The sequence below is a fragment of the Camelus ferus genome, chromosome 7, assembly GCF_009834535.1.
Source record: "Camelus ferus isolate YT-003-E chromosome 7, BCGSAC_Cfer_1.0, whole genome shotgun sequence".
NCBI classification, from domain to species: domain Eukaryota; kingdom Metazoa; phylum Chordata; class Mammalia; order Artiodactyla; family Camelidae; genus Camelus; species Camelus ferus.
Genome location: NC_045702.1, coordinates 11293283 through 11310814, shown reverse-complemented (window position 1 = coordinate 11310814; position 17532 = coordinate 11293283). Strand labels below are relative to the sequence as shown.

Sequence of the window (17532 nt, the reverse complement as noted above, 5' to 3'; positions counted from 1 at the left end):
CTGGTTGGGAGATGACAGTCAACAGTGGGTGATGAGAGAGGACTCCTGAACACCCAGGGGCCTGGTTCTTCCTCTTGAGCCAAGCTTTCCCCAGGCCTGAGCTGGGGCCTCAGAGGCATCGTAACACCCCCTGCTCCTGTGGGTGAGGGAAGAGGCCACATGTCCTGACTGTCTTCTTGACCCAGAGGCTCCCACCCAGCTAAGAGCTTTTTTGACCCATTATGTCTTCATCATTCCCACTTTGTGAACTCAGTCCTGCTCTTTGTCCCCTCGGGCTCCTTGGTCTCTGCCCTCCTTCCAGGATCTCTAGTCTGCACAGAGGTCAGACCTGGGGCCTCAGGACTTCTCCATCCAGAAACCTGCATCTCTAAGACCTGCCTTTCCATACCTGCACATAACTCTGCCCAGGGTTTTGAAAACTTTGTATTCTGTCTGTCCCTGGTGGACCCCATTTGACATCAACGTTCCCCTCTCTGTCTCCTCCATCCCCCACTGTCAACTCTTTTTCCTAAATCTTTAGCTGTTGGATGACAGGTTATTTTAAATTATTTGTTTTGAATTAGGTTATAAATTATACCTATTTGTAAACTGGGAAAGTACAGAAAATAAGAGATAATAAAAACAAAAGCAATTGATGTTTTGTTTACTAATCCTAGAAGTGAAAGTACACTTGCACATGAACAATGACACAAGTTAATACTTTAAGGAGACTTAGCTGAAGTATTTTTAGTGACAAGTTTTAAGAGAGGATTTAACTGTGCTTATTTGGCAGTGATTGTGCTTTTAATTCCTTTCAATTCAATAATCCTTTAGGTCTGGCCTAGTGAGCAAAATGTTCACTGTTTTCCTAGCCACTGACTTTTCTACATCCTGCACCACTTTCTCTCGAGAGCAAGATGCTGCTAGGAAAATGAGTTGTGTTGTCAAATGCTGAATTAAATGTACTCCAGCTTCTTCATTACAGACCTTTTCAGAGCCTTTAATTGCCAACATAATTTCCTAGGAAGGAAAGACTGTCTGTAACATTACCCAAACTTGACTGTAGAACAGCCTCATACTTTGAAAAAAAAAAAAGAGAGGGGATGTTTTAACATCTTGCTAGGAATCAGGGTTCCCTGGAAACCCATTTTGGAAGCACCACTTAATGTCAAGCCAGCCAAGTCTTCACCTGGCTCACTTCACACCCGGAAGCCAGCAGCACAGGGTTCCAAGGCATGGGCTGAGTTGAGAAGTAGCTTGTAAGGGGGTAGGGTATAGCTCAAGTGGTAGAGCGCATGCTTAGCATGCGTCAGGTCCTGAGTTCAATCCCCTGTACCTCCTCCAGAAATAAATAAATAAACCAAATTACCTCCACCCAAAAAATAAACAAAATTTTTAAAAAGAAGTAGCTTGTAGCTAATACTGATGAAGCAAACCTAGGGTGAAACAGAACACAGGTATCCATGTCTTGGTGTTGCTGCTCGAAAACTATGTGAGGCTAAGGCTGTCTCCTTGCCTACAAACTCGGGGGTGAGATCTGCCTCCTGCCCAGGGTTGTTGTAAAGAAAAGATGACATTGTTTAGGAAAGTGCTTAGTTAAATGTAAATGCTTTAGACAAGTAATTTTAAGTGTTTATTAGTGTAGGAACAAAGCCAACAATTGTAACCTTGTTCATGTTGTGTTTTATCAGCTTGTCTCATGCCTCACGCTCCAGAACCCGCAGGCCTCTCTCAGCTGGCGGACAGCACCCTCACGGGGCAGGACCTCCTGGAGAGAAGCACAGAGGCGCCTGCTCTGCTGTGCCCAGCCCCTCCCCGGCCCCACGGGGACCCCTCCATTCGTGCTGCAAGTCTAGCTGCGCAAGGACTGCGCTCCGTCGGTTCTGGAGGGTAAGAAGCAGCCGGGCACCAGGCAGCTGTTGCTTCCCTCCCCACCCCCAGCCCGTCAGCAGGTCTTCACTGAGCCCTGGAGGAACAGAGCACAGTAGCGAACACCCAGAGCCAAAAACTGGCAGCGCATCCCCGCCACAGGGCCTCTCTCCACGTGGCGGGACCAGGCACGAGCCACCAACTTCAGAGCCTCTATTTCTTCATCTGGTAAAATGACATTGTCAACCTCATGAGAGTTTTGCAAACAGGAAAGACAAAGGATGTCAAACCCCAGCTGTTGGGGGCTTGCATTTTAGTGTGGGAGACAAGATACTAAGTGAGATCAAGTGACTTCGTTGCGATGAAGTGGCTGCCTCAGCTGGCCATGGTGGGATGGTGTCTCAGCTCGGGTGGCCCAAACGAAATAGCACAGACTGGGGGCCTTAAACGCAGACATTTATTTTCTCAGGGATCTGGAGGCTGGAAGCCGGAGATCCAGGGCACTAGCGTGGTCGGGTTCTCCTCGCAGTGTCCTCACATGGCCTTTCCTGGGTGCACACACGTGTGGAGAGAGCTCGCTGCTGTCTCCTCCTTCAAGACCAGCGATCCTATCAGGTTAGAACCCTACCCCTGTGACCTCATTTACCTTTAATTACCTCCAAATACAGCTACCTTGGGGTTAGGGCTTCAACATCTGAGTCTGGGAAAACATGATTCAGTCCATTGCAAATGGTAATAAGGTCAGGGCTGTGCATTGTGTTCCCAGGGGATCAGCCGACTCCCCCTGGTTCTGGTTCTGGGCACAGGTAACATGCTACCTGGGTCTGTTCATGATGTGGGGCTGGGTGGGGTGGTGGATTCCCAGCAGACCACTGGAATGGCAAAATGTGAGACCCCTAATTGGGGTCTAGTTTTAACCCTTCCTGTGAAGGATGAGGAGATCACCACTGCCAGAAGTGAAGTGATACTACTCTCAAGGTCCCCCAGTCCAAATCCTTGACTCTCTCAGGGAGTCATGTTTCTAAAGTGTGATTTCTGGGGTAACCATGCCCATTGAAGCCACTTTGAACACTTCCGGGACTGTGTATTTCCTGCATCCTGGGCAGGTGTTCCTAGCTGATCCTGCTTGATGTCAGGCCATCATCAGTAGATTTTTTTTAGCAGCCCCGTGATTAACTCTTGAGACAGAGAATCCAGAACCCCAAATACTCCATTTCTTCTTAGCAATTTCTGGAGCCTCCAAGGAAACCCTAGGGCTCCTGAGACACAGCAGGAATTCTCTTATTCTTGTGTTTATTCATCCTTATCTGAGAGACAGTCAGGCCCAGAGGAAAAGGACTTGCCCAGTTACACAGGAGGGACAGGAAATTATCACCAAGGCTGGAGCAGAGCCAAGGTCTGCACTCACAGCTCTGAGTTTCCTTCAGTCTAGAACACTCCCAGCTCAACCCAGCGTCAGAATCGCTTGGGTGTTTAAAATAGACGTTTTTCCAGGCACCGCTCCAAAGAATTCAAATTGGTACGTCGAGAGTGGGGCCCTGGTGTGGGGATGTTTAGGAAACACCAAGTGAACGACGGGGCTGCGTTCGCGGTGAGCAGACACGCACACTCAAGATATGCGGTGGCTTTATCGCAGATGGGCATGTGAGTCCCTGAGGCTTTTGGGCCAAGTGGTCATTGACCTTGCATTTCCCTGTAGCACCAAGAGCTCTGCTCTTGTCTCCACCAAAGAGCTAGAGGGTGATTCCTAGGGCAGTAGGTTGTGTCTGATCCTGTAGTGTCTCTTGGTAGACTCATCCAGAACGTTCTGAGCACATCCCCATAGGTGGAATGTGTACGTAAACAGTAACAGGTGCAGACCGGCGAGCCCACTAATGATCACCATCTGGATGAATAGATGAAAATAAAAAAAACCCAAAAGTATGTGATGGAATTTTCCCCTCTTTGTTTTCTTGTGTTTGGTTTACATACAGACATGATCCGACCACAAATATTATGGGCAGAAAAGCCAACACAGCAGACTCCGTGGAGTGACTGCTGCTTTCAGGTAAGACATAAGAATAGCGCTTGCTGCGTCTGCAGGTGTGCCTGGCTCTTCTTGGCATGCGTCACCTCGCTTCTCCGTAGGACGTCTCTGGGGAGTTTGTTTACTACCATTTTAGAGAGAAGTAATCGGAGGGGAAGAGTTTTGGCGGCTCAAGGTCACAGAAAATCGGTGACGGAGTTGAGATGGAAATGTGGATGGTGTGTCTTAGCTACGACCAGGTCTAGCCTTTGTTCCTGGGCCTGGGAGGTGGAGCTGAGGAGGAGGACTGAGTTGATGGCCCCTGGAATAAAGGAAACAGGACTGGAACTCCAGTCAACGGCTTGTTCTTGTGATGATGATTAATAGGACCATTTGAAAGGCAATCATCTGTGTAAAGTAGCTTTCAATCCCGCGCCACGTCCTCCTGACCCTGGATGTTAGTTGTTCCTACCTTCGTGGGGACAGCGAGGAGATGATGTTGGGCTCTGCTGTCAGGGCACCCCTGGGGACAGGTGTCTCTGATCATCTGGCCCCTGCAGTAGATGAGAGTTCAATCCTGGAGACCCAGTCTTCGCAGATTGTCATGGTTGACATTTTGTTACTGGGGACTCTGCACCTGGCCTTCGTCTAGGTCCCTAACGTGCTCTCCCCACTCTAGAAGCTAGTGGAAGTGGCCTGACCTAGTCAGGAAGTGAGAACGTGGCCGTCCTCTTTCCCTATAGCTTGGGAGTCAGAACCAGGGCTGAGGCAGCCCCTGGGGGTGCTGGCAATTCCATTTCGATCTGCTTAGCGCCGTTGCACTCAGAGATGAAAAAGGCAAGGTTCCCGTCCTGCCCCAAACTTCTAGGATAATGCCAGGCAGAGGGATAGAAGGGCTGGGTCTGCTGAAGCGGGGTTCCGTGGGAACACAGACGGAGAGCAGACCCAGTTTGCTGCAGAGGGATGCAGCTCAGGTGAGGCAAGGGGAAGCTGGCCTCTCCAGGCTTCTAGCATCAGATTCTGCTGTCTGAAACACACAATCCAAGGCTGCTCATGGAATCTCTTTAGTGTATTTTATGTCTACATGATTCTTGGAGGGTTGTTCGATGGCATAAAGATACTGTACTGGTCAGCTTCTTTGAGTCTCTGCTTCTGTGGGCAGGGTTGCTCTGGGCTAAGAAAACTACTTACGAAAGTGAAAACATCTCTTCTGCCTCTGCTCTTTTGAATGAAGGCCTTAGGGCCCTTGTTAAAGGGAAAACATTATTGGACGATGTTACCGGTTGTAATACCTTAGCTCCATTTGGCAGAGCAGATTGGCTACTTCCCTCCCAAGGCCCAGGAGGGCGGGACTGTGGGCAGGTGCTATTTTAGTTAGCTGTGAGATGGAGTGAGGGAACCAGGAAAGTGCCCATTCCTGAGGTAGAATGGAAGCTTGCTTGAGGACACTGGGCAGATGCCTAGCTGGAGCTGCAGGAGCCCACACCCCTTGCCAGTGACGCCAGCACCCGCCCTCGGGTGCACCTGTTGGAATAAGGTGCACCACCCCTGCATCTGCGTCCTGTCGGGCAGAACCCCACATATCGGTCACCCCCACCTCCCTCACATCCTCCCTCGCCACTCCTGGCTCAGCCAGCTGCCAGCTCTGGCTTTACCCTGTGACTGAAGTCCTCCTCCCTGTAGCCGTGTTCCTTCTTGGTCTGGATTCTCTACCTGACATGGGGAATGGGTGCCTGGGGTTTCATTTGTAAAACTTGAGCATTTTCACCACTTAATGTCAGTAATCTGTAGATTTTACAAATTGGTGAATTCCTTCGATGTAAGCAATGTGGAAAGCTAGGCAGTTGAAAGAAGAGGCATTTTTAAGTGAGTGAAGATAACTGTTGTCTGTTGAGCTGGGGCTGTAAATAGACAGAAAGGAATGAACTGGCTACTCCACGGCGACAGGAGGGATTCAGGACTAACACCCGAATCACGGCTAACCCCCATATGAGTGTCCAGTGAAGAAGGCTGGGGACAAGCCACAGCTCTCCCTGGTGGACTCCACCTTGACCTGCCATCTCATTAAATGTCAACAGTAGGGACAGTGAGCATGAAGTCATCCCCAGTCCCTTGCCTGGTCCCTGAGACAAGAAGCTTTCCTTTCCAAAAGGACAGGTCAGAATTAGGAATGCAGTAGATAGCTGTAGAGTACTCCAGAGCTGAGTGGCACCCCTGGCGCACCATTAGGGGGCGTGTAGTAAGGAAACTGAGCTTACCCAAGGAGAGATCTAGCCTTTGCCCTCAGCTACTCGGAAGTGGTCTCAAGGCCCTTGGAATGTCACACTTGGTAAGAATGTCTTTCCTTTACCTGGGGACCTGGAGCCACATGGGAAAGTGTGGTTTCTGATGGGAGCTTTGGGCCAGATGGTATCCACTCTACCTCCAGAGGGGTCAGCCATGGTGGCAGTGAACCATGGAGCCCACGTGGAAGCTCTGCACACCAAGGCTCAGGGGAGAGTCTCTGGTTAGCAGTGCTCTGTGCATACATCATGCATCATTGCTGGGAGGAGTTAACGCTGTTCATGACTCCCGAAAGCTCTGCATGTGGAACTTTCCTGGACTCTGCTCCATGCACCTTTTCCCTTGATGGAGTTAACCTGCGTTCTTCAGCTGTAATAAACCATAACTATAACAGCTCTCTGTGAGTTCTCTGAGTCCTCCTAGTAAATGATTGAATCTCAGGGTGGTCTAGGGACCCCCTTACCTCCAGACCTCGCAGTTGGTCATTATACGGTAGACTAGAATCCTTTACGTTCTACGAGTCTTTTTAATGCTGGCTATGTGACTAAGCTAACAGGTTGAACATAAACAAGAAAAAAATCAAGAAAAAAGTGCTGGAGATACAGGCTCTTAGAGGCAGATGTCACAGCAGTGACACTGGGCTGTGGGCCCAGCTCACTGCGTGGTGGGCTTCCAGTGTGCATATGAACTGAGATGGCTGAGCTCTCACTAAAATGCTTTTTGCTGCAGAGTGAAGAGAAATCCCAAGTAAATATCCAAGGTTAAAGTGTTATTATGGGCCCAGTGACTCTGCTACGTTCTTGCTGGAGAGCACCTCTGATCTCTAGGGCTAAATAAGCGCCACGTCTGGGTGTATTAGGGATGGAAAGGTGAGTGGGTAACAGGAAGGAGGGGAAGGAACGGACGATGAGTCAGAAGAAGGAGATTTCAATCCTGGTATTGTTGTGGACTGGTCGTGACCTTGGGAGGTCACTGATACTGCTGGATCTTTGCCCCATTTGGCATCTTGCAGGAGACATTCATATATTTGCTAGGATGACAGAGCTAGATTCATGGAAGGTAATGGAGGAGAATGAACAGAGAAGGGTACTTTCTCTGTCAGGGGCTGTGTGAGGGCTTGACTTATTATATTAATCGGGGATCTTCATAGAAAGAGAGTCAATAGTACAGACATACACCCCATATATCTGTATCTGTATCTGTATCTCTCTATATAGACAGAGGGAGAGAGAGAGAGGGAGATAGAGAGGGATTGATTTTAAGGAACTGGCTCATGTGATTGTGGGGGCTGGCAAGTCTGAAATCAGTAGTGCAGGCCAGCAGGCTGGAAACTCAGGAAAGATTTGATGTTGCAGTCTTGAGTCTGAATTCTTCAGTAGGCTGGAAAACTCAGGCACGTTTTCTCTGTTGTAGTCTTGAAGAGAATCTCTTCTTCAGAAAATCTTAGTCTTTGCTCTTAAGGCCTTCAACTGATTGGATGAGGCCCACCCACAGATGGAGGGTAATCTGCTTTACTTAAAGTTGACTGAATTAAATATTCACTATCTTAAAAGCACCTCCACAGCAACATCTTGACTGATATTCACCCAGACACCTGGGCATCACAGCCTAGCCAAGTCAACACATAAAGCTAACCATTGTTTATTTTCATTTCATGCTCACAGCAGCAGTGCCAAGTAGTCAACAGTAGTAAAGAATAGTGCTGGGGCTGGGCCTAAGGTGTTTCTGGCTCCATTCTCACATGATACCACGTGTATCTTGTAGATAATCCCTAAGATCTTCCAACTGGGACGTTTAAATTCTTTGTAAACCAACCAACGGACTCCATTTTTCCAACTGTTCCCACCCTCAAGAGCTGCTGGTGCTAAACCCCTCCACCCTCCCTACCCACCTCCCCACCACACATGTTTTTTTTTCTAACAGGGTAATGGTCTACTAGGAGCCTGGAAAGCTTATTAGTAGCCAAATATTTGTTCTTGTGTCCAGACTCTGATACTTAATCAGCTACCTCTTAACTTCTAAGTTTGAATCTCCACTGAATGGTTCAGGGTAGCTATCTGTTCATTCAACCAAATCTATTAAGTCCTTAAGATGTTCCAGGCATTATGATAAGGACCAGGGATGGATATGGCTAAGGCACAGACCTATTTGCATCACTCAGTCTAGCTGATCTTGAGAAGATGATCACAAGAAGAGCAAATGCTTGGAAAGTGCTTTTGATATGGTAAAAATGCTAGCTCTAAGTTGTTACATGCTTGTTGTAGCCACTGAATGTCCAAGTTTCCCATGATCCTATGAAAATGAATTGGCTTAATTGTCAGCAAGGTCGTGACTAAACATTGAATGCATTCTGATCATTTATTTGCCTTAAAGTTTAAGAAGTTTATCAATTCCTTAACTATGTGTAAAATCTCCAGAATCCCCAGAAGAAATGCTAATGAAAGATCTGAGCTGAAACTCGACAATCAGCTTCACCAAAAGAAAGTATGAGTGGAAATGAGGAGTGATTTTTTTTTAATTAATTAATTTTTAAAAATTGAAGTATAGTCAGTTACAATGTGTTGATTTCTGGTCAGCATACTGTCCCAGTCATACATATACATACATATATTCATTTTCATTAAAGATTGTTACAAGATACTGAATATAGTTCCCTGTGCTGTACAAAAGAAATTTGTTTTTATCTATTTTTATATATAGTAGTTAATGTTTGCAAATCACAAACTCCTAAATTTGTTTTTTCCTACCCCCTTTCTCCTGGTGACCATAAGATTGCTTATTATGTCTGCAAGTATGTTTCTGTTTTGTAATAAGTTCATTAGTGTCTTCTTCCTTTCTTTTTTTAGATCCCACATACGAGTGATATCATATGGTATTTTTCTTTCTCTTTCTGGCTTATTTCACTTAGAATGATGATCCCCAGGTCCATTCATGTTGCTGCAAATGGCATTATTTTATTCTTTTTTATGGCTGAGTAGTATTCCATTGTATAAATATACCACATCTTTATCCAGTCATCTGTCAATGGACATTTAATTTGCTTCCATGTCTTGGCTATTTTATATATGCCTGACTTTTTTTAATGCCAGATGGTCATAGTTAAACTTCCATTAGTGGAGAAGAACCCAGCAGAGGAAATATTACATCAGTGAACTTGAAATTCTTCTCATGCCTAAATGACTCACATTCCATTTGGGAAAGCTACCTTTGGGCTCAAGATTCTAACTAGAACTATGTTAGAACTACCCTGTAATGTATGAATAAGTAAAATATATATTTTGCCAATGAAGAGCAGCACTATTCCTTCACCAGTGATTTTTAAAGATATCCTGATGGAGATCTTATCAATTTATCAATCCATGTATATACTCTGAAATAAAAGTGACCTGGAGTGGAGAAAGAAACCAAATGGGCCCCCAGAAGCCTGAGTTTTTGTATATGAAGCTCAAGGACAGTCTTGCTCAGGGGTCCTTTTGATAACTATGTTAGAATTTACACCCTGCTACTATCCAAAAAGCTAGTTGTCTTCTTCCCTCTAGTTAAAGAATGTCTTTAACTGAGCCTTTTAAAAATTACTTAATAGTTAAGAACAAAATAAGCTATGATTTTAGTTCATATTCTGCCCCTACTTCTCTCTGGGTCTCAGTTTTCTTAATCTGTAAAATGTGCAGGTTTTAAAAATATGGGTTTTATTGCTGCCTGTTCTTTCCAACTTCCTGAAATCACAGCTTCCCCTCCTACCCAACCCTGGCCTGTACCATTCAGCTGTTCAGTGAGGGGAAATGGGGAAATCATAGTTGAAGGGTCATCACCAGCTCTGCCTGGAACAGAAGCTTTGTGCCCTCCCCCCTCTCCGCAGGCCCTGGCTATGGCTGGGCTGGCATGGGCAGGGAAAAGAGACAGTATTCCTGGGGCCGGGTGAGGTCTAAGGGCTGGTTCTGTCTCTCGGAAGTGTCTCTGGGATAAACATTTGGTGAGGAGGCAGGGGGTTGTGCGGAAACAAGGTTGCCATGACAACCCTGAACTGTGTGTGCTCCAGACCTGTTGATTTCTCCCTCTCTGGCCTCATGTGTTTTCCAACGGGAAGGGACAAATATTAGGAGTAAGGTGGGTATATAAGCAAGTTCCCACAAATTACCCTTTCAGCCCCTAGTCCAGACGTGATTCACAGAGGAGGGGCCCAGCACCGAGACACCATGTAGCACTCTAGCTTGCTGAGTCCCATCCCAGAACCAGCTTCCTTGTGCTGCTCAGTCTGTCTTCAATACTCCCAAGTCCACCTGCTCTGGGGGGGTCCAAACCCTAATCCTTACAGCTCTCTCCCCTCCCTGAATTCCTTCAGCATGTATGTTGGTACTGATGTGTATCATGTATTTAAGCAAATCTTCTTAAGTTTTCTCAGCTATTAAAGCCTGCAAGTCAACAGAATAGTCAGCCTTAGTATAAATTATTTCTACTTTTTCTATGATAAACCACGTACATAACCACGCATCAGTAGCATGGGAAGAAATTGCTGGCAGAGCCAGAGATCTGTGCTCTGGTGTAAGGAATAAATAAGCAAAGAAAATCACCTGGAGAAGCCAGGTAGCTGAAGGAAAGGAGAGGGGAGGGGGAGGGAAGGAGGGAACGGAGAGAACAGATGGGAAGGGAGAGAAGTGGGGAGAGGGGCACGTGAGAGAGAGAGTGAGTGAGTGTCAAGGGAAGAAGGATTCGATGCTGTTCTGGAAGAGAGGTGAGAAAATCAGAGGCAAGAACAGGTACAATTTAATTAGGGGAAGTGAGTGTAAATGGCATTCCTAGTTACATAAGGAACCGATCCTGGTTTCTGTTCCTGAGCGCCGGGGCCATCAGGGAGGGCGGCTGTGGAGGACCTGCCCCACGGACAGCAGTCAGGAAGAGCCGCTTCTGCGTTTCCACCCACGGCCTCTTCCGAGCCCCTGGGGTGCTGGCCCCAATGGCCAGAGGGACTCCTGATGGGGTCTTGGGGCCTCTGCTCCAGCCACCGCTGTTTTCCACTTGACTTTGAGGAAGTTAATGAATAAATGTTCAGAATGGCCTCAGCTGCTCCCTTCCTTCTCAGCCACGAGGCTGTCCACGCTGAAAAGCCTCCTGTTGCCTTGGCTGCTCCCCTGCCACTGAGCCGTCAGAGCAGGCAGCTGTCGGGAGGTTATTTGTTACACATGTGAGCTCATTGGAGTCTGGTGTGCGTGGTACAACTTGCACTGTTCCCTCAGCTTTTTTCTCAGACTCTCTGGCTCAGAAGAAAGCTCTGGCAAGAACCTACGTGTATGATATGAAAACAAGATTCCTGGGATGCTATATATAGTTGTGCACAGGTGTTAAGATAAGACGTACATGTGTTATGAGTGTACAGTGTGGTCATAAGACCCAGATGCATTAATCTGTTTGTTCACCGCCACGTGCATCTGTTCACCAGTGACCCGGTGGTCCCTGTCCTTGGTCCAGAGAATTACTTAGGACTGTTCGAGATGAACCATACTTGTCAACACATTCTGAAAGCCAGTTCATAAAGAAGGAAAATGTCAAGTTGCTTCCAAATTGATCTAAGTAGGATTTTTCAAATGTCCCAATGAAAGTTATTTATATAAGACAGATTCTTTCATTTTAGACTCAAAAACCTTTAATGGCATCCCGTTGCCTGTGGTGAACAATCCAGATTCTGGCTGGTCACTCAAGACAGTATTATGCATCTTTAGGACTACGACCTCCATTGCTTGTACCACAGAGCTTATTTTCTGGCCGTGTCCTTTTGGCTAGTAAAAATACAAATTTCTTGGACAATGATATAATTTATGGACGATCGAAAGCTAGAAGGGATAGTGAATTTATTTGTCCAACTACCATTGAATACCTCGACTGGGCTGGGCTTGGTTCTAACACTGAGGATACAGCGGGGACGAAACCAAGCTTCTGCTCTGTGAAGGCTGCTTACTAGTGAGGGAAGAGGACCAAAGGGTTGAGTGGGATAAGAAGAGATACCAAGTGGCTTGTGATGGGGGAGATTGCTGACCTCAGAACAGAGCTTCTCTGATAAGATGAGCATTGAGCAGAAGAGAGCACCAACTAAGGCTGGGAAAACGGTGTTTTCAGGCAGTGGGAAGAGCAGACGCACAGACTCTGAGTCAGGAGTGTGCGTGGAGGGCTTGTGTGACAGCCAGAAGGCCAGCTGCGGCAGTGGTGGAGAGAGTGAAGGCGAGAATTGTAGCAAGTGAGGTCAGAGAGGTAGCTAAGGCCAGCTCTTATAGAGCATCCCAAACTTGGTAATGACTTTGGATTTTACTCTGGTGACATGGGAAGCCGCTGGGAAGAGTTTGAGCAGATGAGATGTATGATTGGCTTATGTCTTAGACTACTCTGGTTGCCGTATGCAGAACAGGCTACTGTAGGGGTCAAGGGTGGAAGCTGGGAGACCAGTTAAGAGGCTATTCTAATAGTCTGGATTAGGGGTAGTGATGGTTTAGATGAAGGTGTGAGTAATGGAGGTAGTGGAAATGGTAGGATTCGGTAGATACTTTGAAGGTTGAGTTGTTAGGATCTGCTGGTAAATCAGATGTGGGATGTGAGAGGAGTGTCAGTGATTCCAGACGTTTTGCACTGAGCAGTCAGGAGCAGTGAGGATAGAGTCACTGTTTATGGAGATGGGGAGAAGGCGTTTGGGAAGAGGAAAGTCAAGGGTTCTATTCTGGATCAATTAAATTTAAGATACCCATTCTCTAATTAGAGATACTCAGTAGGCAGTTGGATATAGGAGTCTGAAATTCAGGGGAGAAATCAGGACTAGAGAAATAGTGTTGGGAGTTGTTCAACCTACAGATGGCTTTAGAGAGTGTGGGTAGATAGAGGAGGGACTAAATCCAAGGACCCAACAAAGACAGAGAAGCATCCAAGGAGTGAGGATGAAAACCGAGAGAGGGATTCCTATGAGGCCAAAAAAAGAAAGCTTCCCCAGAAGGAGAGAGTGGGCAGATGCTGCTGATACATCAGTAAGATGAAGACTGAGACTTCACCATTGACGTTCACAGTATAGAGGCCCACTGCTACGTAGAATTCAGATGTAGAAAGCCCCCAACAGGCCCCAATTATCATGATCATTTTAGTAGGAAACTACACATAGGTTCAAGTGTATCAAGTTTTCATGTGCAGGATTTGGAAGGTGTGTGTGCACAGCAGTTCATAAGCAAAGGCCTATAATTTATGACCCTGAGAACCGTACAGGCTACCGAGTGATGGAGTCGAAAAGCCACACTGATCTGACTTTGCCACATGGATGGAAGCAGAGCATCTAGACCGATGGGATTACAGTCTCTCTGCCAGAACGTGGGTGGGTGTGTTTCTTTACTGAGCCCCACACTTGTAAAAGAGGAGTGAACCAGAGGGCCTTTTGAGAAATCTTTGCAATAGTGAAAATTTGTTGAAGAACTAAAGATACTCAGCTTGGTGAAGACCCAAGAGGGTCTTAGCCATTTAAAGGATTGTCTTGTGGAAGAGGGATCATACTTGCTTTTACAGGTTGAGAGAAATTGAAGGGAAGAAAGTATCTATTTCTGTATAACTAACTATCCCCCAAATGCACTGGTTTAATACAATGATTTATTATTTCTCACAATTTTGTGATTTGATTGGGTGATTCTCTTGCTAGTTTTGCCTAGGCTGATATGATTGTAGGCTGTTGTGGATTGAGGAGGCTCTGGGCTCAGCTGGGTCCTTCAGGTCTCTCTTCTTTAAGGAGGGGAAATTGAACTTCTTTGCATGTTGATGGCAATGATTCAAGAGAGTGAGCCCCAGGCACGATGACTTACCAAGCCTCTTTTTGTATCCTGTTTGTCCCATTGGCCAAAGTTAGTTGTATGGCCAAGCCCAAGGCTGAGGTGGGAAAAGACAATGTTTGTATGCAGATACCAGAAATGTGATTCGCTGGAGGCCTTTTGTATGAAAATCTGTCACTGGCAGATTTTGACTTGATGTGAGAGAGAAGTTTTGAACAGCAGTAGTCCTGCAATTGGCTGCTTTATGAAATAGCTGGCTCCCTGGTGGTGGTGATGTTCCAACTCTAATTCATATTGTCATTCTTCCACTCACTTAAATGTTTTATCAAATACCTGTGACATGCAAGACCCTAGGTTAGATACCATGGGGGTGGAGGGGGTGTAAAAGATGAATAGAATAAAGTCTATGGAATGACTTTTACACACCCTGGGAGAATGGAAAAACAAACCAAACAATGGAGTCGTGGAGAGATACTTACAGATAAAGAACAGTGGGAAGCAGAGAAGAGAGAGGACTCCTGGCTGGAGTCGGGGAGTGGGCGATGAGGAGGCCATCGGAGCCTTTACAGAAGAGGTAACATTTTAGCAGAGGGAGAGGAAGGAGACTAACAGCATGGGAGTGCTGGGGCCAGGCACAGCCCTGGGCTCTGTGTATGTGGTTCACCCTTTACTCCTTATGGCAACGGCCCCATTCCCACTTAACAAGTGAGGACACCGGATCTCAGAGTGTTCACACAGTTGTCAGGCCAGGAATGTAAGCGTTGCTCTGGCTGGTCCAAAGTCTGTATTCTTCACAGGAAGCTAGGCTGCCTTAATAAAATTACCATGCATATTACAATTCAAGTATGTTAAAGTGCTTGATATACAAAAGCACATTCAGTCCTCACAAGAAATATGAGGGAAATATTATCCCCATTTTATCTTTTAAAAAAAAATTCTTAATGTTTTCAATGGAGGTACTGGCGATTGAACGTAGGACCTCGAGCATGCTAAGCACGGGCTCTACTGCTGAGCTACACTCACCTCCTAATCCTCATTTTATAGATGAAGAAACTGAGGCCTGGGAAAGTTGAGTCAGACAGATACGGGACTTTGGCAGTAACTCTTCCCCTGCCTGGCATGCTGTCTCCATGACTTCATGTGTCTGGCTCCTTCCCGTCATTCAGAGCTCAGTTTAAATGTCACCTTCTCTGATCACTGAGTCTGAGGTGGCCCCTGCGTTCTGGGCTTTCACATCATCCTATTTAAGTTCTTTATGCGGCGCTCGTCACTATTTGGATGATCTGATCTGGTGGGTTTTTCTTTTTCTTTAAACTTTGCTAATTGCTGGTTTTCAGTTCTCCCCATTAGGACCTAAACTCCATGAGTGCAAGACTGTTCTTTTTCCAGTTCTCAGCTTGATTGTATTTTAATCCCACACATCAAATACTTACATTTCATTCAGTCACATTTATTTTTATTTGCACACAAATTTATTGTTTCTTATTGCTCAATAGTCCTTCGTCCTTTTTGTTCTTTTTTTCTGATGTCATTCTCTTTCTTCCTAACGTACATCCTTTAGTTCAGATGTTCTTTTAATGAAGATCTGTTGTACTGAATGAACTCTGATTGCATAAATCTAAAAATGCCTTATTTCCTCTTGTTCTTGAGTTATAGCTTCAATGCCTACATTTAATACAATTCTGAATTGAAAATGATTTCCTCTCAGCATTTTGAAGATAACATTCTACTGACTTCTGGCTTGCATTGTGACTGTTGAGGTCAGCTGTCACGCCAATCACTGTGCTTCCCCAGGTCACCTCACCCTCCAGGTGTTTTTAAGATCTTCTTTTTGACTTTGGTTTTCTATAGTTTCATTATGATGTGTCCTGCTTGGAAATCTTTAGAATCCCTGAAACTGAGAAGTGGTGTCAACTCTGGAAAATTCTAAGCCATTATCTTTTCAACTATTTCTTCTTTCTTTTTTCAATTTACATCTTCTGGAACCCCAGTTCTTCTTTTTTTTTTTAACTTTTTTTATTGATTTATAATCATTTTACAATGTTGCATCAAATTCCAGTGTAGAGCGCAATTTTTCAATTATACATGAACATATATATATTCATTGTCACATTTTTTTCTCTGTGAGCTACCATAAGATCTTGTATATATTTCCCTGTGCTATACAGTATAATCTTGTTTATCTATTCTACAATTTTGAAATCCCAGTCTATCTCTTCCCACCCCCCACCCCCTTGGCAACCACAAGTTTGTATTCTATGTCTGTGAGTCTATTTCTGTTTTGTATTTATGCTTTGTTTGTTTGTTTGTTTGTTTGTTTTTAGATTCCACATATGAGTGATCTCATATGGTATTTTTCTTTCTCTTTCTGGCTTACTTTATTAGAATGACATTCTCCAGGAGCATCCATGTTGCTGCAAATGGCGTTATGTTGTTGGTTTTTATGGCTGAGTAGTATTCCATTGTATAAATATACCACATCTCCTTTATCCAGTCATCTGTTGATGGACATTTAGGCTGTTTCCATGTCTTGGCTATTGTAAATAATGCTGCTGTGAACATTGGGGTGCAGGTGTCATCTTGAAATAGGGTGGAACCCCAGTTATTCTTATGTTGCATCTTTTTATTCTCTCATTCCTGAATCTTAAACTCTTAATTTTATTTTTTACCTTTTTGACTGATGCATTCTGGTTAATTGTTTAACTGTATCCTGTAGTCTAACAGGTACATTTTTCTTGTGTCTAATATGCTGTTTAACTTATCCAGTGTTTCTTAAATTTCAGAAATCATAATACTCATTTCATGAAATTATATTTGGTTCTTTAAAACAGGTTTGTTCAGCTTTGCTAAGCTTTTGCTCCTTTGCATTACTATAAACTCCCTCATTGCTTTAACCATCTTAAACCTACTTATTAAAAACCCTCTCTGATAATTCAATCCTGTAGACTCTATGGGCCTGATTCTGTAATTTATTGTTTCTGTTGATTCTTGCTAATATTGGCTTATATTCCCATGTAATTCATGATTTTGCTATTCATTTCTGAAAATAACAAGAGGCCTGAATTTAAAAATCTCCAGAGAGAACTTTTTCAAAGAGAGTTTGTGTTTCTTCTCCCAGGTATTTAGAGCACTGTCCATCTAGGACACCTTTAAGCTAGTTTGGCATTCTCTCTTTATTTCATCCTTCTTGCCCCACAGGTGGTGAGTGAATTCCAGCCCTAAATCCTCGTAAATATTAGTTTGTGGTAGAAAGTGTTAGGGGAAACTTTTTTCTTCCTGCCATTTACCTACTCTGAGGGTCAAGGCTGAGCCAGATGAATCTCCTTTGATGGGGCCACTGTCAAAGGTGGTGTCACCCTGTGCGATGCCCAGCTGATGAAAGTCCCATTCTGCTTGAGATTTTCACTCTAGTCTCTTATATATGGCTCTAGCCCACCGAGAAATGTACAGATTCCCACAAGGAAAGTGACTCTGTAGCTTGGTTACCCTCATGAATTGTACTTCCTTACCTTTGTTTCCTGATTATTTGCCTTCTTCTCCTGCTAGCTCAGCCACACTGTAAAACATGTTTATGTTTTATCCAGAGTTTTTAGTTGTTGTGTACGGGGA

At 45.1% G+C, this 17532-nt stretch overlaps 1 protein-coding gene across 2 annotated transcripts in view; it reads left to right on the top strand.

Annotated features, from left to right (window-relative positions):
- The first annotated feature begins 1694 nt into the window (after nucleotides 1-1694).
- The window catches only part of PLXNA4 (plexin A4), a 565211-nt gene continuing 549373 nt past the window's right edge, over nucleotides 1695-17532 (top strand). The window contains exons 1-3 of one of the 2 annotated variants that reach the window (XM_032483356.1): nucleotides 1695-1869; nucleotides 2318-2463; nucleotides 3822-3895. In XM_032483356.1, the coding sequence (XP_032339247.1) occupies nucleotides 3824-3895 (72 nt within the window). In that variant the 5' untranslated portion in view covers nucleotides 1695-1869; nucleotides 2318-2463; nucleotides 3822-3823. The remainder of the gene's footprint in view (nucleotides 1870-2317; nucleotides 2464-3821; nucleotides 3896-17532) is intronic. The other variant, XM_032483354.1, reaches the window with a different exon arrangement.